The sequence below is a fragment of the Medicago truncatula genome, chromosome 5, assembly GCF_003473485.1.
Source record: "Medicago truncatula cultivar Jemalong A17 chromosome 5, MtrunA17r5.0-ANR, whole genome shotgun sequence".
Lineage (NCBI taxonomy): Eukaryota > Viridiplantae > Streptophyta > Magnoliopsida > Fabales > Fabaceae > Medicago > Medicago truncatula.
Window position 1 is genome coordinate 42739139 of NC_053046.1, and position 26439 is coordinate 42765577.

General features: G+C 32.9%; 4 protein-coding genes across 7 annotated transcripts; 3 read left to right on the forward strand and 1 right to left on the reverse strand.

Moving 5' to 3' along the window:
- The first annotated feature begins 322 nt into the window (after positions 1 to 322).
- Positions 323 to 3364, forward strand: LOC11425999 (putative high mobility group B protein 11). Of its 4 annotated transcripts, none has more exons than XM_039834193.1 (6): positions 323 to 710; positions 943 to 1018; positions 1582 to 1741; positions 1999 to 2109; positions 2639 to 2829; positions 2949 to 3364. In XM_039834193.1, exons 1-6 carry the CDS (start codon positions 562 to 564, stop codon positions 3075 to 3077), a joined length of 816 nt encoding a protein of 271 aa, XP_039690127.1. In that variant the 5' UTR covers positions 323 to 561; the 3' UTR covers positions 3078 to 3364. The 4 variants fall into 4 exon arrangements, with proteins under 4 accessions (XP_039690127.1, XP_039690128.1, XP_024640816.1 ...); XM_039834194.1 differs by having other exon boundaries at positions 2642 to 2829; XM_024785048.2 differs by having other exon boundaries at positions 2005 to 2109.
- Positions 3365 to 8695: 5331 nt separating this feature from the next.
- LOC112422194 (uncharacterized) lies at positions 8696 to 9662 on the reverse strand. Its single transcript, XM_024785049.1, has 2 exons — positions 9614 to 9662; positions 8696 to 9525 (listed from the first exon to the last, which is right to left on the reverse strand). Exons 1-2 carry the CDS (start codon positions 9660 to 9662, stop codon positions 8696 to 8698), a joined length of 879 nt encoding a protein of 292 aa, XP_024640817.1.
- A 1271-nt stretch (positions 9663 to 10933) lies between these two features.
- LOC11437108 (meiotic recombination protein SPO11-1) lies at positions 10934 to 14952 on the forward strand (the record flags this gene model as incomplete). The annotated part of the gene is made up of 14 exons (XM_024785050.2): positions 10934 to 11046; positions 11129 to 11202; positions 11599 to 11700; positions 12348 to 12421; positions 12604 to 12620; positions 13042 to 13111; positions 13192 to 13228; positions 13353 to 13400; positions 13501 to 13559; positions 13632 to 13663; positions 13818 to 13923; positions 14095 to 14215; positions 14303 to 14366; positions 14447 to 14952. Coding segments are annotated over 14 exons (1044 nt in total), but the record flags the coding sequence as incomplete, so codon positions are not given.
- An 8188-nt stretch (positions 14953 to 23140) lies between these two features.
- Positions 23141 to 26194, forward strand: LOC11436124 (receptor-like protein 32). Its single transcript, XM_024783476.2, has 2 exons — positions 23141 to 23283; positions 23382 to 26194. The coding sequence occupies exon 2, from the start codon at positions 23586 to 23588 to the stop codon at positions 26112 to 26114; it is 2529 nt and encodes an 842-aa protein (XP_024639244.1). The 5' UTR covers positions 23141 to 23283; positions 23382 to 23585; the 3' UTR covers positions 26115 to 26194.
- Positions 26195 to 26439: the final 245 nt, after the last annotated feature.

The window sequence follows — 26439 nt, forward strand, 5'->3', positions numbered from 1 at the left end:
AAGGAACAAGTCTGATCCAAACCTGAGTTGCATACATGCAATCTCTGGGAACATGAAGAGTAGTCTCCTCCTCCATCCCACAACAAGGGCACATAGGGGATATGCCTGCCTACACCCCACCTACTTCGGCAGTAATTTGTTAAAATATAATCATGAGCTACCAACCAAACGAAAGACTGGATACGGTGGGGGCCCCTCCAGTTCAACAAAGTTCTCCAGTCCCCTTCAATAATATTATGATTCCCGTATTGCACATTATACACACTTTTAATCGAGAACTGACGCGTATTTGTTCCTGCCCATCCAAAAGTATATGGACCATCAGCATTATTAGAAGGAGCAGGGAGAGCTAAAACCTTTTCAACTATGTTTGTTTGGTAGATTATCAAAAAGAAAATTTTGATCCCAATTTCCTGAAGGAGTCACCACATCCTTGACATGAAGAGTAATGTCCACATAAGAGTGACACGTATTTGGTGTAGCTGTCAAATATTCATGGTATGAAAGTCCATACAAATAAGGAAAATGCTCTGATCTCCATTCCTCTAACAACACAACTCAATGGAAGACAAGGAAACGGTGAAGACGACGGTCCCATGCACACAACTCACAGATGTTGTCGTGTCCGGCGGGAAACAATATTCTTCTCCTAATGACTTGGAGACCTTCTATATCAAACTCACTCGACTTTTAGACTTCGTTGGAAAACGGTAAGTTAGTTTCTTCAATCTCAATTTCCGTTTACTGCTTTATTTGGTTGCTAACAAATTTCATGCATTCATATTCAAATTCAAGGCATTTTGATTTAGAGTCTTTTTCTAGTTTTTTACTTTTCATGTGTTGTCTGTTGAAAAATGAAAATGAATTGTTATTACATATAATTATTTGGGAAAAAAATATGATTGATATATAAATGACCTCTGTTCCAATTCTATTTGGCAGTTTCAATGTCCGAGAAACATCTCTAGACTTGTACCTCTTTTACTTGGAGGTCACAAGAAGAGGAGGTTATCACCAGGTATATTGTTTGGTTACCTCATATCATGACATTGTATTGTTGTATTTATTATTTTTTAGAAATGCATGTGTATATGTTATATATGTAGCCTTCAACTTCAACCTACAGGGGTTGAATCTAGTAAAAAAGTTAGTCTCGGCAAACTAAAGTTCGAATCTCCTTTGAGTAGGTGTCCACATTTTTATGAAGCACAAACACGCCTCAGGTGTCGGATAAGTATCATATCCGACACCGACACATATGAAAATTGAATTATGTCATCAAATTATTGTTGGTGTTGTGTCGACGTGTCCATGTCTGTTCTTAATAGATATTTTGACATTGCCTAACCAAAATGTAGCTTCTATCCAAATATGTTGCGTTTATAATCTAAATTAGTCAAGATATGCTTTTATGTAATTTTCATATATATCCTTATGAATTTTCTCAGAAAATATGTTGTGTCTATAATCTAAATTAGTCAAGAGAGGCTTTTAAGTAATTTTCATATGTATCCTTACATGAATTTTCTTGGATGTTCAATTTAATATGTTGTTATGGATTCTCTTGAATGTTTCCTACAGGTTGGCCAAGAAAAGAAATGGAGTGAAGTTGTTTCTGCACTAAAACTGGAAGGAAACAATGCAACCTTATGTGCTCAAGTTGAAAATCTCTATGGTTATCTTCTTTACGAATTTGAGAAATTGTACTTCTACAGGTCTCCTGCAACTGGCACCACAACAGGTTAATCTATGAGACCAATTTATGGTTATCTTAAGCAGATATTTCTTGTTTCAGTTTGTTGTACTTCACATATTTGCTTGATATATAAGGATGTTAATTGGCGGTTTCAACATATACGGCTTTTGTTTACAATATTACTTTGACTGATTGGACTTGGCCGAAGACATTTTATTTCAGAAACTTCTTGTATTATGTTTTTGTTGCATTTTGGTATTAAGTTGAGTTGTTTTGTTTAACCTTAAATACTCCTTTCTAAGGTCCAGGCAAAAGGAAGCGGAACTCATGCCCTAGTTTATCTCAATTGACGGACGATGAAGATTATCCGATGGCGGCAAAGATATCCAAGGACTACTCTAGTCAAATTACAGGTAATAAGGATCTACAATATTAATGATTGGAAAATTGAATTCATGCTAATTAATTAGTAACTAGCTAACTGTACTTGATTCAAAATAACTATCATAACTGAATACAACTAACTTTAGTAACTGAACACAACTGATCAATTCACTGCGGTAACTGAATTTACTAAAGTTCCAAAACCGCTTTTGCTACTTTATGTATTTATTAGGTGCACTGTGGACATGAGTTTACTTTAGTAACGATGATTATTTGGATGAGTTTAAAGGGATTTGGATTGTGTGAAGCCACAATCCTGTGACTGCATGCTTTCAAGCATATCGGTGGTGGTTCGAACAAGATCTGCGGTCCAGATTTCAAAATAGATTTTGATATTTTGTTTTATAAATCTAAAATACGAGCTTGAAATATGGACCGGACAACCTTGGTTGAATGATGACATGCTTGAATGCGTACAGTCACGGGATTGTGACTTCACACAACCCAAATTCAGTTTAATGACAATGTTATTTTAATACGTTGGATTCTTATTTAAAGAAGTGTTTCAACAAGCACCCTCAAGTAACAAAGAAAAGAAGAAACAGAAAGGTGCTCCAAGGAACCAAAGTGGTTACCAAATATTCCTCAAGAAGGAATGTGCTCGACTGAAAGCTGATCATCGGGACATTGGTGTCAGAAAACAAATGGCTATTGATGCTTGGAAGAAAATGTCAGACATTGATAAAAAGGTACAATATAATGAAATTGACATAATAATATCTATTAAAAGTCGAAAGATTTATAGTTTTGCAATTAGCCTATAGTTGGTTTATTTGAAATTTGCAACTTCTAATTGCTTTTCATTTAGCCATATGTAGAGGAAAGCAAGAAAATAAAGGAAAAAAACAAAGAAGCAATGATCATTGACATTAAACAGAAGAGCACCCAAGATCTTAAGAGGGATGAAAAGAGGCCTAATGTGTGTGGTGACTACTAATGTTGAACTTCACAAGCTCTATCAAATTACTCTTTTGTCAACAGTGCAGCAGCGGACTTGGCTTTCAAAATGACAGAAAAAACATCCAAGGATCCTTTTTTTTGGTTTTTTTGTGTGACTCAAACCAAGCTAAACTGCTTTTGTGTATATGGTTGTGAATAGATAACAATGTTTGCACTAGTGAAGTATGTATATAAACTTTATATATAACTATAAATGCTTGTGTTGTAATGCAAAATTTTGTTGCCAATTTTCTATTGAGTGAGGGATCTTACTTTTTTATTGAACTATAATTATAAAACACAAACAGATGATATGAGCAGATTGGTGTTATTCTAGAAAACAGATGGGGATTGAAATTACAATACTAATACACTCACTAGCTTGATCAAAAATTAATCTGCATTTCATATAACATGTGGTCAATAAAATTATCTTAAACATTACACCAACCGTTAAAAAAGTGGGTCAGACTAATAAAGCATTTCGTTTTTTAAATTAAACTTTTATTTATTTTTTCATCTATCTATCAATAACTATCCCTGTTTCGAACCTTCCACAACTCAACTCCGCCAACCCGGCACAGATAAACATCGCCGCCCAACCCAATAACCCGATTGAACGGCTTGCTGTCATTCCGTATCCTAACGCGTGGCGGGCTATACAATACTATCAAGAAAGGCTGAATGGAGTACTTGAGAGGACTTCGAGCCGGATTTTGTCTCTGTTGTATGACGAGTATGCGGCATACAACGAATATGTTATCAACGTTGGCGGCCAGCGGTTCTTCGTGACAGATGCATTCACCTTCGTCCTCTAACATTGGCTTAAAGGACGAAGGTGAATGCATCTGTCACGAAGAACCGCTGGCCGCCAATGTTGATAACATATTCATTGTATGCCGCATACTCGTCATACAACAGAGACAGAATCCGGCTCGAGGTCCTCTCAAGTACTCCATTCAGCCATTCAGCCTTTCTTGATAGTATTGTATAGCCCGCCACGCGTTAAGATACGGAATCTGAATGACAGCAAGCCGTTCAATCGGGTTATTGGGTTGGGCGGCGATGTTTATCTGTGCCGGGTTGGCAGTGTTGAGTTGTGGAAGGTTCGAAACAGGGGCAACCAATTGATGAGGAAAGGGGTTGAGATCAACATTGTCACCCATTTGTGGGCGCTCCCTAGGAAATATCAACCCATGTTGTATCTGATTTCCTTCTGCCATGTCTGAGATAGAAGAAATGGGAAATAATGAAGATTAAAAACCCTAGAATCGAATCAAAACCCTAAAAAAAAGTAATTAAAAATCAAAACCCTAAAATGTCAATTACATGAACAATAGGTTACCTGATCTATGAGAAATTCAGGCCATGGAAGCAAGATGCGAAGAGTGAAGCAAAGCGATGGAAGATCACGGGCTCGTATCAGAGAAAGAGAAGAAGCTATGAGGAAGATCGAAGAATTCGTAGATCAGAGAAAGAGAGACGAAGCAAATAGAGAGCGAAAACTCTCTTCCGTATGTTAGAAATGCGAAGAAGCTATTATATATGAGAAATTTAAGGTGAATTCATTTTTGTTTTTTAGGGTCTGTTTGGTTAATCCGAAAAAGAGCTTTTAGCTTCTCACTTTTTCTTCCAATTTTATTGTTATTATTTCATTTAAATTATATTTTTATCCATTATAATTTTTATAATAAGCTACGTAATAAAGACTACTATCCCTTTATTCCAATTTTTGTATATATATTAGCTGACTTTTTTTTTTTTAAATATATACTTTTTTTTTATTTTTTTAAACAAAATACTATTATTCTTGTTTTTTTTTTGTCAAGTAGTCTAGTGGCTAGAGCTCACACAATATAATTGTGGAGAAGTGGAGTGTCCGGGGTTCGAACCCCGGCTCCTGCATATAATATGCAATATCTCTACCAACTGAGCTAAACTCACGGGGATAAAATACTATATTCTATTAGTGTTACTTTTTTTTTTTTGAGGTAAGTGTTATTTTCTTTATTCTCTGTTATTAGTATTACTCTCTTAGTGCTACCTTTTTTTTTTTTTTTGAGGTAAATGATAAAATTTTAGTGAATAAAATTTAATTTAATTTATAATACATAGGATATATTAAATTAATAAATTTAAAGTATTTTTTTAAAGAAAAATTAGTTTGCAAAATTACAAATACTTAAATTAATGATATAATTTTTATTATGAATTAAGAATACCCTTTATGTCATTTTACATTTATCAGCTAGTTGAACCGCTATTTTTACCAAACACTTCAGTTAGCTTATCAGCTAAAAGCTATCAGCTAGCTTATCAGCTATCCGCTATTTTTACCAAACAGAGCTTATATAAGTCTTATAAAAAAAATAAATATAGGGTCCCCATGAGCTTAGATTTTAAGGTGAATTTCTCTAGCCACTAGGCTATTTGACAAAAAAAAAATATAGGAGATTTTATAATTTTAATTGGATTCTATATTTTATTTTGAAAAATTACTCGAATATGAATAAAATCTAGATTTTATTTTGAATATATGTATCTTGAAATAATATATATATCATTTCGTCGGATAATTTATCGGTGAAAAATATATATTTCGTCGGATAATAATAATAATAATAATAATATATATATATATATATATAATTTATCGGTGAAAAAAATTATTTCGTCGGATAAGTTTTCACCGATAAATTATATATATATTCGTCGGAGATCCTAAATTATCCAATAAAAAAAACAAAAATGAAAAACTGGATGGTTTGTGGTGTGTGAAACTGGTTTTAAAAAGGGTATATATATTATTAGATGTGAAAATTAACATCAAATGTACATTGGCTTAGTGGCAACATAGAATGGCAATGTCTGAAATTTTTTCTCAAATAAATTAATACGTATAAATGTACAAATGTTGCCCAAAAAAGCAAAAAATGAAAAAAAAAATCGGTCCCGCCATTTCAAATGGCGGTGATGACAAAAAAAAAAAAATTTTAAAAAAATAGCTGGTCAGTCACGATGTGACATGTGTCAGAACGGAGGCTCATTCCCGCCGTTTTAAATGACGGGAATGACGAAAAGGACAAAAAAAAAAAACAAAGTGGGTCATTTTAGTGATTAATTTTCATAGGGGGTCAAACATGGTATTTTTTTTGCAAAGAGGGTAAAAAAAAAAAAATTCATCCATGAACCTTACATGTTGCCTTTTATTTCATATGACCATTCACACATAATAATAATAATAATAGTTATAATAATAATAATCCTAAGAATACATTATTTGACTCAATAATTTACAAACGACAATTAACGATTATAAATTAAATACTAAATTAATAAAATAGACTAAAAACTTAATTAAAAAAGACTCTAAAAATAGTGTACTTTAAAAATAGTGTATGATTTGAATGTCATCACTACTAATGTTGAACTTCACAAGCTCTATCAAATTACTCTTTTGTCAACAGTGCAGCAGCGGAATTGGCTTTCAAAATGACAGAAAAAACATCCAATGATCCTTTTTTTTTTGGTTTTTTTGTGTGACTCAAACCAAGCTAAACTGCTTTTGTGTACATGGTTGTGAATAGATAACAATGTTTGCACTAGTGAAGTATGTATATAAACTTTATATATAACTATAAATGCTTGTGTTGTAATGCAAAATTTTGTTGCCAATTTTCTATTGAGTGAGAGATCTTACTTTTTTATTGAACTATAATTATGAAACACAAACAGATGATATGAGCAGATTGGTGTTATTCTAGAAAACAGATGGGGATTGAAATTGTGAATCTATAATTATAAAATACAATACTAATACATTTTTGTTTGAGTATGAAGTATCTAAGTTTTTGGTAAAATAACACTCACTAGCTTGATCAAAAATTAATCTGCACTTCATTTAACATGTGGTCAATAAAATACTAAATCTTTCAACTTAATGAATCTATAACTGTACTCATTTTGTAGCTGGGCAATAAATGTAATTTGAAGTGTGGAAGCACCAAATTGGAAAATGTTTATAGTGGAGTACTTGGTTATAGATAGATGGAGTGTTGTAACCAAGTTTAGCATTCTGTGCACATATCAGATAATGGTATTTTCTCGGTGAATCTATAACCGACAAGTGGTCCAGTCCTGTAGTTTCTCGTCAACCATTGTTGAATATATGTAATATTTAAAGCGATATATCAGTAATCATACCAACAAGATACTTGCTTCTAAAGTTATATTTTTTCCAAATAACAAATTGGACCCTAACATAAGTTCTCTTCTTTGATTGGAAATCCATATCGTTCATGTTCAATTGTGTCTCATAGAGCACAATTTTAGCAGCACATCATTTATTGCAAGTGTATAATTGGAAGTAGTATTTAGCTTATCATAACTAAATTATCTTAAACATTACACCAAACGATAAAAAAGTGGGTCAGACTAATTAAGCATTTCGTTTAGATTTTTAAATTAAACTTTTATTTATTTTTTCATCTATCTATCAATAACTATTCATTAAATTTCTATAGTAAATATATATTAAACGTTTATGATTTTCTATAGTATTATAAATATATATTAAATTTCTCTTCCCCTTCTCTCTCGGAGCTGTCACCAAAATCCTAATTTCTTCACCTTCATTCATCAAAGAGGGGTGATTTAGGATCAATTTTTGATCCAAAATCACCCCTCTAACTTGTTTTTTCTATTTCCCTTTTATTGAAATAAGTGATTTACACATCTATTTCGTTTCTTTTGTAGTGATTTCGTCGTCTTAGTGCGACCTTGTTTTATTCGTCGTCCTTGTGCGACGTTGTTTGTCTTTCTTGTTTCGCTCAGGTATTTGTTCGGTTCAGATTGTCAGATCAGCTTCGATCCAGTGCAGATCAAATCAATGACTTTGGAATCGTCAACGTTGCAGATCCGGAGACATGGGTATTCCGGAGACTTAAATATAGTCATATGTGTAGGCTTTAGTACTTTGCCGTTTTATGCTATTAACATGGATGTTGTGAGTTTGTTCACAGATTTATCCTTTTTGTTTTTAGCGAATTTTCATTGTATCGATGTACTCTACCAATTTGAATGAATGGATATCTTTTATTTTTGTAAAAAAAAAAAAAAAAACTATTCATTTTGATTATGTACATTACACTTTCACATGCTCTATCATAAGTTGGATTCAAGGAAAAGACAAGAAAATGCAACCAATTGATAAAAGATATCAAAATTTGCATAGCAAAAAATTGAAATTTTTTTTTCTGACCCTTTTTGCCAAAAAAAATTTAGCTCTGACCCCCTTTGAAAAAAAAAAATTCAAAATGACCTACTTTTGGTTTTTTTTTTTTTTTTTTTTGTCTTTTAGCGCGTTCCCGCCATCTGAAACGGCGGGACTGGCCGCCGGTCTGACAACCGTCGCGTCATGACTGGGCGCTGCTTTTTTTTTTTGTCGTTCCCGCCGTTTGATCTGGCGGGACTGATTATTTTATTATTATTTTTTTCGTTTTTTCTTTTTTTTGGAACACATAATATATTAATAATGATAGATAAAAACACAACAAATAAGAATGATAGATAAAAATATATTAATTTATGTGAACACATAATAGACAAAGTTATTAACTATCGATTATTTAAACTCGGACAATTTCTCCTAATATGACCGGTATGCCGACACAACCCACACCGTCTCGGTGTCGGAGTCCTCTCCACCACCTCCTCGTCCATTTCAGTCCTTATGCGGGTACTATTGGGTCGACCTTTCTTTAGTCTTCGCATGTTTGGATTATGGCAAAGCACGGGACCGTTGTATGGGAGCCAATAACTCTTGTCGTGGACTACTTTGAAGGGTGTGTTGTAAATGGAGTAAACACTCTTGTTTTTTAACACAGGTGGAATAAGGGTTGTGTAGTCATGGCGAAATGAAGAACACGCGGCTATGACATGAGAACATGGCAAATGTAAAGCTTGAAATTTTCCACAATCACACCACCCCGCTCGTAGGTCCACCTTGAAGGTTCCCATTGGCCTTCCTTCCCTGTAGTTGACGGTCTCACGGACTGAGAAGGTATACCTTTCTCGGTCAAACTGTTCGACATGATGGGTGTTGAACTTAACAATGTCATCCTTAATCGCATTTTGACAATATTCACTGAACAAATCTCCGGAACCTACCCTTGCAAACGCTTTTTGAGCCCTATCAGCAAAGAGACATGCCAGCCTATAGTAGGTTGATTGAACTATAGGTGTAATAGGTAGGTTGCGTGTTCCCTTAAACACAGAGTTCCACGACTCAACGATGTTGCTTGTCATGTGGCCCCATCGTCGACCCTCATCATATGCTTGAGTCCATTTTTCTTTCGGAATATTGTCCACCCAATCTAATGCACGCTGATTTGCCTCTTGGATTATACCACGATAGTAATCGAACAAGGGTACGTTTAGGGTATATCCTGCATGTTAAGAAAAAACAATTAGTTAGATAGTGAACCTAATTAATAATAGCATGCTATAAAAAAAACTGTAACATAATATTCTTACCCATATTATTTACAACATCCTTAAGATCTCCATCCTTGATTGTCCTCATGAAATTCTGCTTAATGTGTCGAATGCAGTACACATGAGATGAACCAGTTGCTTGCCAACCATTCCTTGGGTCATTGAATGTGCTTTTACATTGGCGTAATTGGTTTCCGCGGAGAAAGTAGTTTTTGTATTAAATATTTATCATTATTATTATTTATCATATATATCTTCATTATTTAATTGTAAAAATGAAAAAACGAAAAAAAAAATAATAAAAAAATCAGTCCCGCCAGATCAAACGGCGGGAACGACAAAAAAAATAAAAAAAACCAGCTGCCGTCATGACGCGACGGCTGTCAGACCGACGGCCAGTCCGGGCGTTTCAGATGGCGGGAACGCGCTAAAGGACAAAAAAAAAAAAAAGTGGGTCACTTCGGAAATTTTTTTTCAAAGGGGGTCAGAGCTGAATTTTTTTTTATGAAGGGGTCAGAAAAAAAAAATTTCCAAAAAATTGTGATTAGAAAGGAAAGATGATGGAGACATGTCAATGCTCCAAAATGGCATTCATGCATCTAGGCTGGGAAGCTCTTCATGGTGAAATTCAATCTAACAGTACTCTTTTTCCATCTTGTTCATAATTAAAAACACTCAACCTCGCATATATAGTCATTTTAGGTCATTGTTAGAACATCTTCTCCCTAAAATCATTTTTGATAACTAATATTTTTGAAGAAGTAATCTTCATTATGGGAAATAAACACAAAATAGCTTCTCCCCAGGTTAAAAATATTTAAAAATTAATCTTTAAATTATTAAACATCAAAATCATTTTTTTATATAACTCTTAACAAACATACCTAGAATTTAGTATTTTTTATAATTCTAGAATGTATTTTTAAATTCAAATTTATATTTCCCTCACATTGAATTTTTACGTTGGAATCATTTTTAACGAAAATCAATTCATTCGAAAATTAGTTTTTGTAATGGAATAGCCAAACAAACACTAAATATTTTCAGAATTTGTCAATTTATTAATTTCCACTTCATATTGTAGCTGACACACTATTTTTACCCAAACACACTTTTTACCAAGGTCTTTTAGCGCGCGTTTGCATAAACTTTTAAATTCATAAATCCTTGAAAATGAAATTAAAACTTGAAGAAGAAGATTCTGGAAAAATGGAGGGAAAGAGAAAGAAATTGGAATCAAAAAAATCAGAGAATGGGATTCTTCTACTCGACAAAATCAAAGGTTCTTCTTCTTCTTCTTCTTCTTCACAAACACCAGATTCTGAATTTCCCTAACCTTAACTATTCAATCTCATTCGTTTTTTCAATTCAGTTTTCACTCGAAGTTTGCTAGTTAACCTAACCAACAGAAAATCACCGATCATCCTCATCGATCGATTCAAAAATCACTGTACTCTTTCAGATTCCAACTGGTTCGTTCCATTCTTATCTCAAATCTCACATTCATCATTTATCGCAATCATCATTTTTGTTTAATTTCTATGTTCTTCACAGCTTCTGTGGCTCCGATTTGCCGGTTGGAAAGGAAGTTCTAACACTTTGCAAGGAAACCCATGTTCGCAGATTAGGTCACTCACTCTATCTTTTTATATTTTCATCAATGTGTAATGTTCCATTAAACCACTAAATTCGTCCTTGATCATTGAGATTATGAATATTTTTAAAAGGTGTGTGACTCTGTCAAATTTTACTTCTGTTAGAACTTCTGAAAGCATGCTAGGGACTAAATTGGTGGTAAGTGGTTAAATATAAGGACCAAATTGATATAGGGATCTAAGTAATATTTAATGGTTAAACATAGGGATCATCTTGAGAGTTTAATAGTGTAACAAACCTTTTCGAAATATTCATAATCTCAGGGACCTATTTGAAATCGGTGTACGAAGTAAGGGACTAATTTAGTAGTTTACTCATTGTATTCCTGTTCTCTAGGTTTTGAGTTTTTTTTGTTATTTTGCTTTTAGATGTGATGTTGAGAGTTCTGGTGATTGTTCAGAAGCTTTTACAAGAGAACAAACATAGTTCAAAAAGAGACATTTATTACATGCATCCATCTGTCTTTTTGGGTGAGTCATCAGAATTTCGCAACATGATGGATCATATGGATACTAACACTCTTTTAGTATAGTTGATCTTGTATTGATTTTCAATAGCTAATTATGACTGTCATGAATTATCTCTGTAGCACCGACACTTCTGATCTATGAAGCACTGACACTCTTCAAATTAGGCGTATCCTGGTGTCGGTCACGCATCTGTGTCCGACACGACACTGACACATTTAATTACATTGAATTATGTCATTTTCTCAAATTTACTTTGAATTATGTCATTTTCTCAAATTATTATTTGTGTCAATGTGTCAGTGTCCGTGTCGTATCCGGTGTCCGTGTGTTTGTGCTTCATGGCTTCTGATAGAAGTTGTGTCTGGCAAATGTCGGTGTTGGACATTGACGTGTGTGATAAAATTCAATTCATTCACTTTTTAATAAAGAATTATTCATAAGCCTTTGTATAAACTTACTAAGATTCTTCATTGTACTCAGGTTTAGTTTGCGTCAATCTTATAGATGAGATTGTTTAAATGCTAGTATCATGACTGCTATATTGCTAATTCTTAAAATATTTATTTGTAGGGTAAAGGTCTATCTCCCCACCCTTGACATATACTGACTTCTTTTTCGTGTATTTTTTGTTTCTTTTCACATTGCAGACCAGTCAGTTGTGGACCATGCTATTAATGATATATGTGTCTTGATGCAGTGCAGCCGCCATAACCTCAATGTGGTAGATTTTCTGCACTTCATCAATTTATTTCTGTTTTTATTTTCGTTTGGATCTCTTAATTTGGTGGATTTTGGTGAATAAAAGCATCAACTGATTTTTACAGTATGTTTTTCTTGCTGTATATTCATTTCAAATAGAAAGTTAACCATGTTTCGTCGTTACTTTCATTTTTTTTTTTGTAGGTTTCTGCCGGGAATGGGTACGTGATGAGATCACACTCAATCATGGAAAATGCACTATTTTATGATGTGTACATTTGCATAAAACAAATTATCGCCACTCACACTGTGAATCCCTGGCCCTGATGCATCTAAAAGTTATGAACATCAAAGGATAGTACATATTGGTTTTTTGGAATTCTGAGACCTTCTGTTGTTTTCACAAATTTCATTGATATCAAAATAATGTCAATGATGAAATATGATTCTTCCTAGTCTGTGCTTGGAACATTAATGGGGATAGCACATGTGCTACTCAGTTATTTATTTCTGCTGCATTGACAATTACTAATCACTTTTTTCAAGGCTGATGTTGTTTGGCTGCTATATATTCGTATTCTATTTTGTGTTCAAATGTGTTCAACTAATAAGACCTATGGCTCAAATTTGTTTCTACTATAGGTTAGTTATGGGCTGGATAAGATTTGTCGAAGGAAAAAAGATATTTGACTGCATCAGTTCTCCCGACACCGTAAGAACTAAGAACTAACCTTGAAGTAGTAATTAGTTTTTACCATTTAAATTACATACTAACGTTTAGCTTTTCTCCAGGCCCACCCTATTCCTGTTTATGTTGAAGAAATTAAAGGTATCCTATTTTCTGGATGAATACACTACATTTTTCCGTTTCCTTCTAATACAATTGTCTACTTCATATTAAATAAAAAGTTATAAGTGCCGAGAATTAACATTGCTTTACTTTTTGCCCATAGATATTGTAAGCGCGGCTCGTTACATATTAGTTGTCGAGAAAGAATCAGGCAAGCAAATGCTGTATTTTTTAGGGGTAAAACAATAAGAAACATAAAGTTTTTTTCTTGAGACTTCCTATTGAAAAGAGAGTCGATGTTGAACTTGCAGTTTTCCAGAGATTAGCAAATGACCAGTTCTGCAAATCAAACCATTGCATTGTCATCTCTGTAAGCAATTTTCTGAAGTACTTAGCCTCTTCTGCTTCAATACTTCTTTGATTGAATACTATCCTTTTGCAGGGAAGAGGCTACCCAGATATTCCTACAAGAAGGTGTGAAAAATCTCTGCCAATTTCCTAAGATAATATGCTTCCAAGCTATATGCCAGCTTACCTTTTGTACTGCACCATTTGAACGTGTCTAATTTATCACTGTTGCAAATGTATCTAGTTATTTTTTGATTTTATCCATTTTTTATCCTAACAGGTTTTTGCGGCTTCTTGTTGAGAATTTGCACATACCTGCTTATTGCCTGGTAGACTGTGATCCCTATGGATTTGATATCTTGACCACTTATAGATTTGGCTCAATGGTTAGTATTTGTAAGTTTATCAGTTCAGAAGTACTTCAACATGCATATCTTTTGTTACAGGGTTCTCAACATGAAGTATACATGATTGTTGAGTGGATCAAATCTTTGTCTAATGACCGAGTTTCATCTTCGCTGTCTTTTTTACTAATCCATTTCCCACTGTTCTTATAGCAAATGGCTTATGACACGAAACATCTTCGTGTCCCTGAGATACACTGGCTTGGAGCTTTTCCTTCAGATTCTGAGAGATACTTTGTTCCAAAACAGTGCCTCCTTCCTTTGACTGCTGAAGGTACCAACTGATATTACTTGTGAGCTTCAGATTTGCATGGTTGGATATTTGCTCTAATCAATATGGTGACTTCAATATTCTTATTAGACAAGAGAAAAATTGAAGCCATGTTGCTTAGGTGCTACCTGCAAAGGGAGGTGCCACAATGGAGGTAACATTTATTTACATTACATCTGTCTACTGGTTTGAGATTTTATAGCATGCGTCTTTTGTTAATGTTTTGTTATGAAGGTTGGAGCTCAAAATGATGTTGCAGAAAGGAGTGAAGTTTGAAATCGAAGCACTGTCTGTTCATACACTTTCATTCTTGACAGAGTCTTATATACCATCCAAAATTCATGGTAAAGTTCAAATCTAGCTTGTTGGACATTTGTGTCTTAAGCCCTATACACGCAGTTGGGCTTGCACACATTTCATGATGTACCATTTATTATCCTTTTGCAATGTAAGTTACTTGTCGGTTACATAATGGTTCCATTTATATTGTATAGTAGCAGGGGGGGTCAGTTTAGGATCTTTGATCAGTTTTTGTTTAACAAATTAAGATTCTATAAGTCAAATATTAGCAAGGATGTAGTGAGAGAACTCGGTACGGAATGTAAAGATTTTCGCCACTGTGTTTTATTTGTTGGTACTTCGTGTCTGTCCATGCCTTTGTAGATGGGTGTAATGCCAGAAACTTCACCATTCTAATGTAAGACAGATTAGTATTAATTGGATTATATGTTATTGTATGAATAAGTTTGTGACATAGTGATCACGGACTAGTGGGGATCAAACTCAACTCGCATTCAATTAAATTGGTATTGGTATGTATACAACTTGAAATATAAATTCTGGCTCTTGAAAACTCTACATAAAAAATTCATAAGAATTGAGCCTAAACCTTCAAATTCTACTCTGGGCAGCATAGCTTAAAAAGTGACTAGACATTTTTACATTGTCTCATCATAAGCTGGGTCTTCTGATCCAATTACAGTTTTTTTACTCTTTCTATTTTTTTTTCCTTCAATCTTTTCTTTTAAATAGAATATCCCTTCATAGAGTTTTTGTATAGGCCTTTCCTGAATGGTTGGATATAATCTATTTCTTAACATGGTAAAGTAGATCGTTATGAAATACCTCGTTGGATTAATTGAAGAATGAAAGATACAGAGGAGGTTCATATAGGTGACGATAACACCATAGTGATAAACCAACAGAATTAACAAAACTAACAGAGAATAACTGCTTATAACTAGTATCTAATAACAATTTTTTTTCCTTCATGATATAATAGGTTTGAGAATCTTGTTAAAAAATAAAAGGATTGAGAATACATTAAAAACAATTTCATGATCTATTACACAAATTTGTTTAAGAGGGGTTGTCTCAAATTCTACGTATATATTTCATATACAGATGTATAACACTTAGTTTTTCCGAGAATTGAAATTATTAAATTTAATTTTTAAGTTGTGAATCGTTGGTTTAAAGCCAAAGCCATTTAATCCAGAAGTCCTAGCTCAACTGGCAAAATGCCGAAATTGTTAGGCCGGATGCCATGACCGGAGTTCGAACTCCGGTACCTCCACTTGTGTGTGTGAGTTTATAATGGCTTTGCCATTTCGTTTATCTAAAAAAAAAAAAAAAAAAAAAGCCAAAGCCATTTCACTACCAAAAAAAAAAAGTCAAAGTCATTGTCCTCGTGAGCTTAGATCAGTTGGTTGGACAATGCATAAAAATATGCAAGATGCGGGATTCAAATCCCAGCCACTACAAAAAAAAAAAAGCCAAAGTCATTAGCTATTAGCTATTATAAACGGAGATATATACATAAAAAAGAAGAAGGGAGTCAATAATTAAATTGATATCTATCTATATTTTTATATAATCTTGTTATAGGTATAAAGGATTCGTTGCCGCTAAACATTGACTAATCTCTGATGAATTACTTGCTGGGTGCAAAGTGGATTATCTTATCCTAACCTGTGTTCTTAGCAACTTCAAACCATATCTTTACTTCAATTATAAAACAAGTTCAAACCATATGTTAGATTCATAAAGAAGCGAGAAACATCATTTGAAAATACACTTTCAAGTCATTATGCTACACTTTGCATTCAATATGGTGATGAATAAAAACAATTTGGAAAAGTTATCATTTCTATATCTTTCATTTCCTCTTCTTAAGACGTGCGAAACAAAAAATTAAGATTGTTATTGGCTAGAATCGAGTATGAGTTAGCCTCGCTCGTGCAGATAAATCTAAAATAAGTGATGGTTTTTTCTACTTTAAAATTATACCGTGAAGAGTCTATATAAGATATTTCATTGCAAGCACAAGAATAGTAAAATCAAATCAAAGTGAGTGTGAGAATACCGCAAGAGAAAGGAAAGATCAGTTAGGTAATTTAGTCTAACCTTATTTTTCAATATAAGATTCACATTTCACTACTTTTCGTTATTTGATCTCTAACAATTTCTTTTAGTTTTTTTTTTTTTGTTATATCTTGATTAATTAATTTTTCAAAAATAAATTTTGTACTCCCTTAATTAATTTTATTTGAGGCATATTAAACACTAAATATAAATAATTATTTCAATTACGATTCGAACAATAGTTCACCATGTCGTAGGAGTATCCACCCTCTTTTGCTAGCTAGACCCAACCTTTGGTAAGTTCTTGAATTTTGAATTAAAAAAAATACATTAATGAAATATGTTCAGATTTTTTATTTCTTTTCATAATAAGTATAGCAGTGAAGTTTCTAGATAATGTGTATATAATTAAAATTGGTTTAATTGCATGTTTGGTTCTTTATGTTTATTTTAGATCTTAAGTTAGTCTCATATATTTTAAAAGTTTTAAGTTGGTCCAAAACTCCCTTAAACAAAAAAAATTGGTCCAAAACGTATGCAACTTTAACCTAAGTTCGTCCCTTCCACTTGGCCGTTAGAAATGAACATTTGCCAAACAGATGGCACACGTGGACGCACACTGCGTAATTAATTAATTTTTAAAAAAAAATACCATATAATATCGTGTTTAATAAAAATAAAAATAAAAACTTATATCTACTCCAACATCAACATCGTCATCTTCCACCAAACCATCATCTTCACCACCACAAAAGTCAAGCAAGAAAAAAAAACTCATCATCGTCACCGCAAAAAAAATCTTGATCTTCGTGGGTTGGTTTTTTTAGGTGTGATTTTCCAGGGTTGATTTTCAATTAAGTTTTTCTGCTCGATTGATTTTCTAGGTATAAACTAGGGTGTGATGAAAATGATTTTGGGATGAAGATGAATTTTTGATGATGATGCTGGAAAGATGATGAAAGTGAAAAAAAACATTAAAAAATTATTATAAAAATATCTCATAACATTTAAAACATTTTTTCATTTTTCTTTTGAAAAAGTTATAATATTATGTGGCATTAATTTTATTTTAATTTGCCACGTATGTCTCCAAGTGTGTATTTCGTTTGCCAAGTGTTAATTTTTAAGGGTCAACTGACGGAAGAGACGAACTTATTCCAACATTTCTAACGTTTAAAATATACGAGACCGACTTAAAATCGAAAATAGACATTAGAGGCCAACACAAGCAATTAAACAATTAAAATACTCACCTAATTCTATAACAAATATAATATAATGGACAATGTTCTTTAGACACATGTACATTCAATCTGTATTTTATAAAAGAGAAAGAAATAGAGAAAGTGATATGATATAAAGATCGAGACAAATAAAAAAAATGGGGTGTTGAATTAAAATCTTGGAGTTGGAGGTGTATAATATGTGAAAGAATTAACAAGGGTGATGAAAATAAACTACTAACAAAAATAATTTGGTCCTTTAAAAAAAACAAAAATAATTTGGTGAAATTATCATTATATTTATTAATTTACTTTTTCTATATATGTGTAAAAATAAAAATATGACTTTTGTTGACCGGAATTTAATTCAGTCTTGCCTCCCTCATATAACTCCAAATTAAGTGAAGACTTTTTCTACTCTAAAAGTGTCCATGAAGACTCTATAAAAGCCACTCCATTGCAAGCACAAGAAGAGCAAAATCAAAACAAAGTGTGAGTGTGATTTTGAGAGAGAAAAGGAAAACCAGTCAGAAAATTTAGCCAAGACTTGTTTCTCAGTAAGATTCACGATTCATGTTTTTTGTTAGCTAATCTCTAACAATTTTTCTTTTGGTTTTTTCGGTTGTTTATTTATTTTTTCTTTCCAAAAGACACCATTTCAAATAAAATATCATTTACATATATATGTTTTCAATCTAGAGATAGTACATGATAAAAATAATATAAATATTGTATTATTATTATTATTTAGGTTAAGGAAAATAATGAGATTTTGATATTGTCTGTTGATTTGATACTCACAATATTGATTTTTACGATCTAATTTTTTTTTTTCCTTTCAGATATCAAAATGGTTAAGAAAACATCTATCAACAAAAACAAAAAGATTGAAGCATCATGCAAAAAAGACGATAGTTCATGTACCAAAAATAAAATAAAATAAAGACGATAGTTCAAAATTTATAATAATAGTAAATTCAAAGGACGAAGTGGCCAGAAAGCTGTATGTGAAGGACATCAATCCAAACAAGACTCCAACTAGTAAGTTCAAAGGTGTATGGCTTAGACAATGGGGAAGGTATTCTGCTGAAAATTGTGATCCATTTGAAAAAACAAGGAAGTGGCTTGGTAATTTTGATGATGATATAGAAGCTGCTATAGCTTATAGTAAGAAAAAGGATGAGTTTGCAGAAAGGAAGTTATAGCTGAAAATGTTTTGAAGAATGCTTTTGATATTAATCAATCGTGTAAGGAATGTGATGGTCGTAATAACTATGATGATCCTTCTAATGATGATGATAACAACAACAATGGTGGTGGTGGCTCAAATCAGATGAAATTAGGTGTTCATGGATCATTGTTCTTGAATGTGGCTTGAATGTCCTTGTCGTTTGATAAAAGTTTATTAGACACAAATTAATTTTCATTGACATATCAAATAATTTCATATTAATATCCACTAGTGGTTGCCTAAAACAAATACGCCTGGGTTACCACCTATTGGCAATCTAAGATACACAAAAGAAACATGGCCAATTTTACACTGTTGGAACAAAATGTGTTTGACATTACCCTTTGAAAGTTTTGATGATAATAAAGTATTAAAAATTGTCAATTGGATATGCTTATATTTGTTCAAGTGTACAGAACCATAAACAAAAATTTGAGATCATCATTAGGTTCTGAAAGAACAAAGGAATCAACAAAAATGAAGGTTAAAACGTCTGAAGAGAACTGCTCCTGAAGACAAAGTGTTCCTGAAGTGATGTCGTCATCAGAAGCAAGTTCATCAGAAGCTGAAGATCATCAGAAGTTGTAGTTCATCAGGAGATGCAAGACTTAAAGCTTCAAAAGCTATTCAATGGATTTAATCTCGTCTAAGCATTGCAGAAGACTAGAAAAGTGAAGCAACGTCTATTTTGAAAGGATTTGAAGGCATTGGATGTTTATTCTTTGAAGAGCGTTGATATAGTACAATTGTACGAAGTGTACAACCACTATCTCCACTACTCAGTTTGTGTCTCTGCTACAAGACAAGGATAACAGCTCTGCCTGAAACAATGTTCCTACATGCATGGAATGAATTTGAAATTGATCATTCGTAGGACAATAATCATATCAGGCAAATTATCATTGGACAGCTCTGCCTGAAACAATGTTCCTACATACATGGAATGAATTTGAAATTGATCATTCGTAGGACAATAACGATATCAGGGAAATTATCATTGGTGATTGATCAAAGCTTCAAACGACTCTTATTTTGATGTGCTGGCAATTCACAACGTCTCTTTCACATCTCTTTTCGATCCAACTTTTCTCTCGTATAATTTTCAATGCAACTTTAAGTTTGTCATTTTCTTTGACAGTTTAGTAAAATATTATGTTTAATAATTATTTTATTTCATTCATTAACTTGTGTGCAATTAGCTAAAACCACCTTCATTTTGAAACGGATGGAGTATATATGCTAAAGATTATTTTAGTGCTTGAAGACAATTAATCACAAGTTGGAATTCTAAAAACCATTGGTTAGGTATAAATTCAAAATGAATAAAATGATTTTGCACACACACCCTTATCACTTCTTCTGCAATCCTGAAAGAAACTAACAATAACATGCCTGGTGGCATCAATCCTTGTATTGAAATTACAAAGCATGCAGTCTTCATAGATGATGAATTTCATTCTAGTTAAGTTCTTTGTTAATTAAAAACTAAGGTAAAACGTCTTCTTTCTTCTTGTTGATATTCTTGTTGTTCTTCTTCCCCATCTCTCCAAATTTTGGACGCTTCTTCTTCTTCACAGGCAGTGTCTTAGCAGGAGCAGCAGTGGAGGTGGAACACTTAACAAGATTAACAGGACTGAGATCCAACACAGTAGCAGCATCCTTGGAGGAGGAAGATGAATCAGCCGCCGCAACCGGAGAAGCAGCCGCGGTGATTGATTTGTTGAGATCTCGGAGGGGGCGAGATCGACGAAGGCCTTTTATTCCGATATGATGACATTTTTTCTTATCGCCTGACCATCGATGCCTTAATCGTTCAATGTAATCCTTCTTCTCACCACAGCAACACGCCATTTTCATTTTTTTTTCTCATTTTTTTAGTTTCCTCCTCTTAACTCTCTAACTTTACCTACTATTACTTCTTCGTATTTATAGTATGCTTATTAGGGTTTCTTTGTTTGGGCCTAAAAAACAAAACTAAATTCATTTAGATTATATAATTTGAAAAGAGTTTTCCACCTTTTTTTGGTTGAAAAATAATATTTTTTTTTCATCAATTTAGATTCTAAAATCCAAAAAAATAGTATTTAAGATTTTATAATATAAAGTTGAACACGTCTTATATACCATACTTCAAAGCAATTATAAGGGATATTTGGATTATAAAATCTTAAACACCCTCCTATATACTCTCTTGTGCAAAACATTTTTGTGATAGAGATGACAAGTTTAAGACCTATACTAACCACCATAACCCCTTCCTTGTCTCTCAAGTCATTTTTTTGTTTATTCCGATATGATGACATTTTTTCTTAATACACTCAGGGCCTCGCCATGGATTAATACGCCCAAATAAAGCTAGTTTCATGTAATCAATCCTTCTCACCACTGCAACACGACATTTTTTATTTTTTGAGGTTCCTCCTAACTCTCTAACTTTATGCTTATTAGGGTTTGTTTGGGTCTCCACGCTTGTGTTGTGTGTGAGTAAAAACAAAACTTCAATCACAAAAAAATCAATTTAAAATTAAAATAAAAAGTAAATTAATAAAGACTCAATCATAATAGAGACACTAATTTATTCCCAGTAAGAAAAATATTAGGGATTAAGCTAGCTTTTATTTTTTTTAATGACTAAATTCGATTGTCTAAAAACTCTGAGGAATTACGTACTCATTCCAAAACACTATCAAAGCTCGATTCCTATAACTTGGGCAAGATATCTTTATTTTTAAGATAATATTGTTTCTAATACAGTGAAGTATTATAATGAGATTTATCAATTTTTTAAATAATAATTAAATATTACTATAAAAAGGATAAAATAGTAAATAAAGTATTTTAAATGAAAAGTAAAATTGAAAAGGGAAAAAGTCAGCCCAACCTCTTTGTATTTTCTTTACATATAGTATAAATATTAATATTAAACAGTGCATTGAAAATTGAAAACTTTGACATTTTTGAAGAATAATAACTTAATTTAGTATGCTTAAAGATCGTTAACAAGACTCATATTTATATTATATCAAATCTAATTTTTTTCCTTTTTGAAAGGTATTTTATCAAATCTAATAATTTTTTTTTTTTTGAAAACTCGATATCTGATCGAATAATCAACTAATCTTAGGGGACCAATCCCACCACCCATTTGCGGGGTTCCATTTAAAGACAAAACAAATTCTGTATGGACTTAGTCCACCGAAATTGACACAAGAGGAAATCGAACCTGAGAATCAATGTTATTTAGCTTGTAATATTATTAAATATAATATTACAAACTAAATAACATTGATACATGGGTTTCTTTCCAAAAAAAAAAAAATTTGATATATTTATATACATACATATATATTTCAAAAATTAGAAGTTAACTTTACAGCATAACAACTTCCCTTAAAAAATTACGACATAACAATTATGGAATAAAAAGCCAATAAAGGAGAAAAAAAACTAATATTGTCGATTTCAAAAACTCAAAAACATTACAACTTAACAACCGTAACTGTAACGAACGATAGTCGAGTTTAATAATGTAAGTTTATGATCTAAGTAGGGGCATTAAGATCTTAACAGAGACCGTGCCATAAAAAAAAAAAAAAACGTAAACAATAGTCATTTATGTTTGGAAAATATGCAGTATTAAAAATGAAGAATTCCGAAGAAACTTTAACTAAAATGATGTAAGGAGATATACCGTGGACCGTTTTTGTTGACTGCTTATGTCAAAATGATAAGCCAGAGATCCAGTCAGATAAAACAATAATCTACAGATATGAAATGGAAAAATAAATAATTGAGACCAGTTCCAGGCTTCCAGAAGACTTCCAATTCAAGAAAATTGGTATAAAATAATATACTCGTTTAATTTCAATTTGACTATAAATATATATTAATGTTGCCTTCCTTATTATTTCATTTAACAAACTTTTCAAAAAATCTCACAAAATTTGAATGGATCAGTTAAAATAACTCCCCCATGAGAATGTTTCTTCTATGTTTGCATCTTTTGCTTTTCCTATTTTCATCCTTCTCTTCATGTTCATCTTCTAATTTGTTATGTCATCCTGAAGATAGCTATTCCTTGCTTCAATTCAAGTCTTCCTTCACTACATATACAAACTATGCTTGTCTGGAACAACCTCAGAAAACATCAACATGGAAAATTGAGACAAATTGTTGTTCATGGCATGGTGTCACGTGCGACGCTGTCTCTGGTCGCGTGATTGGTCTCGACCTTGGCTGTGAATGCCTTCAAGGTAAAATTTATCCTAACAACACTCTTTTTCATCTTGCTCATCTCCAATCACTCAACCTTTCTCACAATGATTTCTTCAACTCCAATTTGCATTCTCAGTTTGGTGGATTTAAGAGTCTTACACATCTTGACTTGTCTTCGTGTAACTTTCAAGGCGAAGTTCCTCCTCAAATCTCATACCTTTTGCAATTAACATCACTTCGTCTTTCTAAAAATGACGAGTTAAGTTGGAAAGAAACCACTTTGAAGAGACTTGTGCAAAACGCAACAATTTTGCAAGAGTTATATTTGGATGAAACAGATATGACTTCAATCAACCCAAACTTGTTGAATTCGATCTTCAATAAATCTTCCTCTTTGATTAGTCTTAGTCTTCAAAGAACAGGATTAAGTGGAAATTGGAAAAATAACATTCTTTGTTTACCAAATATTCAAGAGCTAGATATGTCAAAGAATGATAACCTTGAAGGTCAACTTCCAGATTTGAGCTGTAGCACTTCTCTTAGAATCTTGGATCTTTCATATTGTCTATTCAAAGGGCCAATTCCTCTTTCTTTCTCTAACCTCACATATTTTACTTCCCTAAGTCTCATAGAGAACAACCTTAATGGTTCAATCCCATCCTTTCTTTTAATCCTTCCAAATCTAACATTTTTGTCTCTCAAAGATAATTCACTCATAAGCGGTCTAATTCCGAATGTATTTCCCGAATCAAATAGATTTCAAGAACTAGATTTGAGCGGTAACAAAATTGGAGGTGATCTTCCAACATCACTTTCAAACCTTCAACATCTCGTTAATTTAGACCTGTCATCCAATTCATTCAGTGGTCAAATTCCAGACGTGTTTTACAAACTAACCAAATTACAAGAACTCCGTCTAGATAATAATAGACTAGACGGACAAATCCCGCCATCATTGTTTAACTTGTCTCAACTTGATTACTTTGATTGTTCTTATAATAAATTAAAGGGTCCTCTACCCAACAAAATAACAGGGTTTCAAAACTTAGGTTATTTACTATTAAATAACAATTTACTAAGTGGAAAAATTCCTTCATGGTGTTTATCCATACCATCTTTGACAATGTTGGATCTATCAAATAATCAGTTTACTGGAAATATAAGTGCAGTCTCATCATATTCTTTGTGGTATCTAAAACTATGCAGCAACAAGCTACAAGGCGATATTCCTGAATCTATTTTCAACCTTGTAAACCTAACTACACTATGCCTGTCATCAAACAACTTGAGTGGTATTGTCAATTTTAAATACTTTTCCAAACTTCAAAATTTGAATTCTCTGTCCCTTTCACATAATAGTCAATTATCACCGAACTTTGAATCCAATGTCAGTTACAATTTTTCTATCCTGTCAATCTTGGAATTGTCTTCTGTCGGTTTGATTGGATTTTCAAAATTATCATCAGGAAAATTCCCTAGTTTGAGATATCTTGATTTGTCCAACAACAAACTTTATGGAAGAGTGCCCAATTGGTTGCTTGAAATAGATTCATTACAATTTTTAGGCCTGTCTCATAACTTGTTTACATCGATGGACCAATTCTCGAGTAATCACTGGCACGACCTATATGGTCTTGATCTTAGTTTTAACTTATTAGCCGGTGACATCTCTTCGTCAATTTGCAATAGAACTTCACTTCAATTGCTCAACTTGGCACACAACAAATTGACAGGCACCATTCCACATTGTCTTGCAAACTTATCATCCCTTCAAGTTTTGGATTTACAAATGAACAAATTTTATGGCACTTTACCAAGTAACTTTTCAAAGTACTGTGACCTTCGTACTCTGAATTTCAACGGAAACCTATTAGAAGGCCTTTTGCCTAAATCTTTGTCCAACTGTGAATACCTAGAGGCTTTAAATCTTGGAGGCAACAAAATTAAAGACTATTTTCCATCCTGGCTTCAAACTATGCAATATTTGGAAGTACTGGTTTTGCGAGAGAATAATTTGTATGGTCCTATTGCCGGTGTAAATATCAAGCATCCATTTCCTAGTTTAATTATTTTTGATATTTCATCCAATAACTTCAGTGGCCCACTACCAAAAGCCTACATACAAAATTTTAAGGCCATGAAAAATGTTATTCAAGTTGGAGAAGGTAGTAGCTCTCAATACATGGAAAGGATGGAAGTAGGTGATATGACATACTATGATTCTGTGACTATGACAGTGAAAGGAAACAGCATTGTGATGGTGAAAATTCCAATAGTCTTTGTGAACATTGATTTTTCTCATAACAATTTTGAAGGAGAGATTCTGAATGTTATTGGGGAGCTTCACTCACTCAAAGGGCTTAACCTTTCCCATAACAGACTCACCGGTCCTATTCCTCAATCCGTAGGAAACTTGTCAAACATGGAATCATTGGATCTTTCGTCAAATATACTCACTGGTGTAATTCCTTCAGAATTAATCAATCTGAACGGTATTGGAGTATTGAATCTTTCTCATAACCATCTAGTGGGAGAAATACCTCAAGGAAAACAGTTCAATACATTTTCCAATGACTCATATGAAGGAAACTTGGGATTATGCGGATTTCCCTTGTCAAAGAAATGTGAACCTGAACAACATTCTCCGCTTCCACCCAACAACCTTTGGAGTGAAGAGAAATTTGGATTTGGATGGAAACCAGTGGCTATTGGATATGGATGTGGAATGGTTATTGGAATAGGCCTTGGATGTTTTGTGTTGTTAACCGGAAAGCCTAGATGGCTTGTGATGATGGTTGGAGGTCAACCTAAGCAAAGAGTTACAAGGAGGATAAGAGTGAGGAGAATTCATGGCTCAACCATGAATTAGATGGTGCAGATGTGATAGTTTTATTGTTCTGATTATTTTCTCTTCTGTGTTAGTTTTTCCTTTTGTGAAGAAAAAAAAAATTAGGTGTGTAAATTGGTCATTTTTAATTTGTATAAACTTAAGCTGAATAGTTTACCTTATCGACTTATTAATTTAAATGTTTACATTCATCTTACATTAATAATTGTGTTATTTTATTTTATTTTATTTATTTGAGATTGTGGTATGAAGTGCTAACTTCCTCTCATGAAAAACGTTTGAGATGGAGGTTCTATAGTTACTAATTTCCTTTTCCATTTTTGCAAATTTTAATTTCTCGTATGTC

Bases quoted from the DNA above. Each gene is read 5' to 3' on its own strand.
- LOC11425999 (XM_039834193.1), top strand. From the start codon at position 562: ATGGAAGACAAGGAAACGGTGAAGACGACGGTCCCATGCACACAACTC. The intron at 711-942 runs GTAAGTTAGTTT...TCTATTTGGCAG, and splicing joins TTAGACTTCGTTGGAAAACG to TTTCAATGTCCGAGAAACAT. The intron at 1,742-1,998 runs GTTAATCTATGA...CTCCTTTCTAAG, and splicing joins TGCAACTGGCACCACAACAG to GTCCAGGCAAAAGGAAGCGG.
- LOC11436124 (XM_024783476.2), top strand. From the start codon at position 23,586: ATGACTTCAATCAACCCAAACTTGTTGAATTCGATCTTCAATAAATCT.
- LOC112422194 (XM_024785049.1), bottom strand. From the start codon at position 9,662: ATGAGGACAATCAAGGATGGAGATCTTAAGGATGTTGTAAATAATATG. The intron at 9,526-9,613 runs GTAAGAATATTA...CTTAACATGCAG, and splicing joins GGATGTTGTAAATAATATGG to GATATACCCTAAACGTACCC.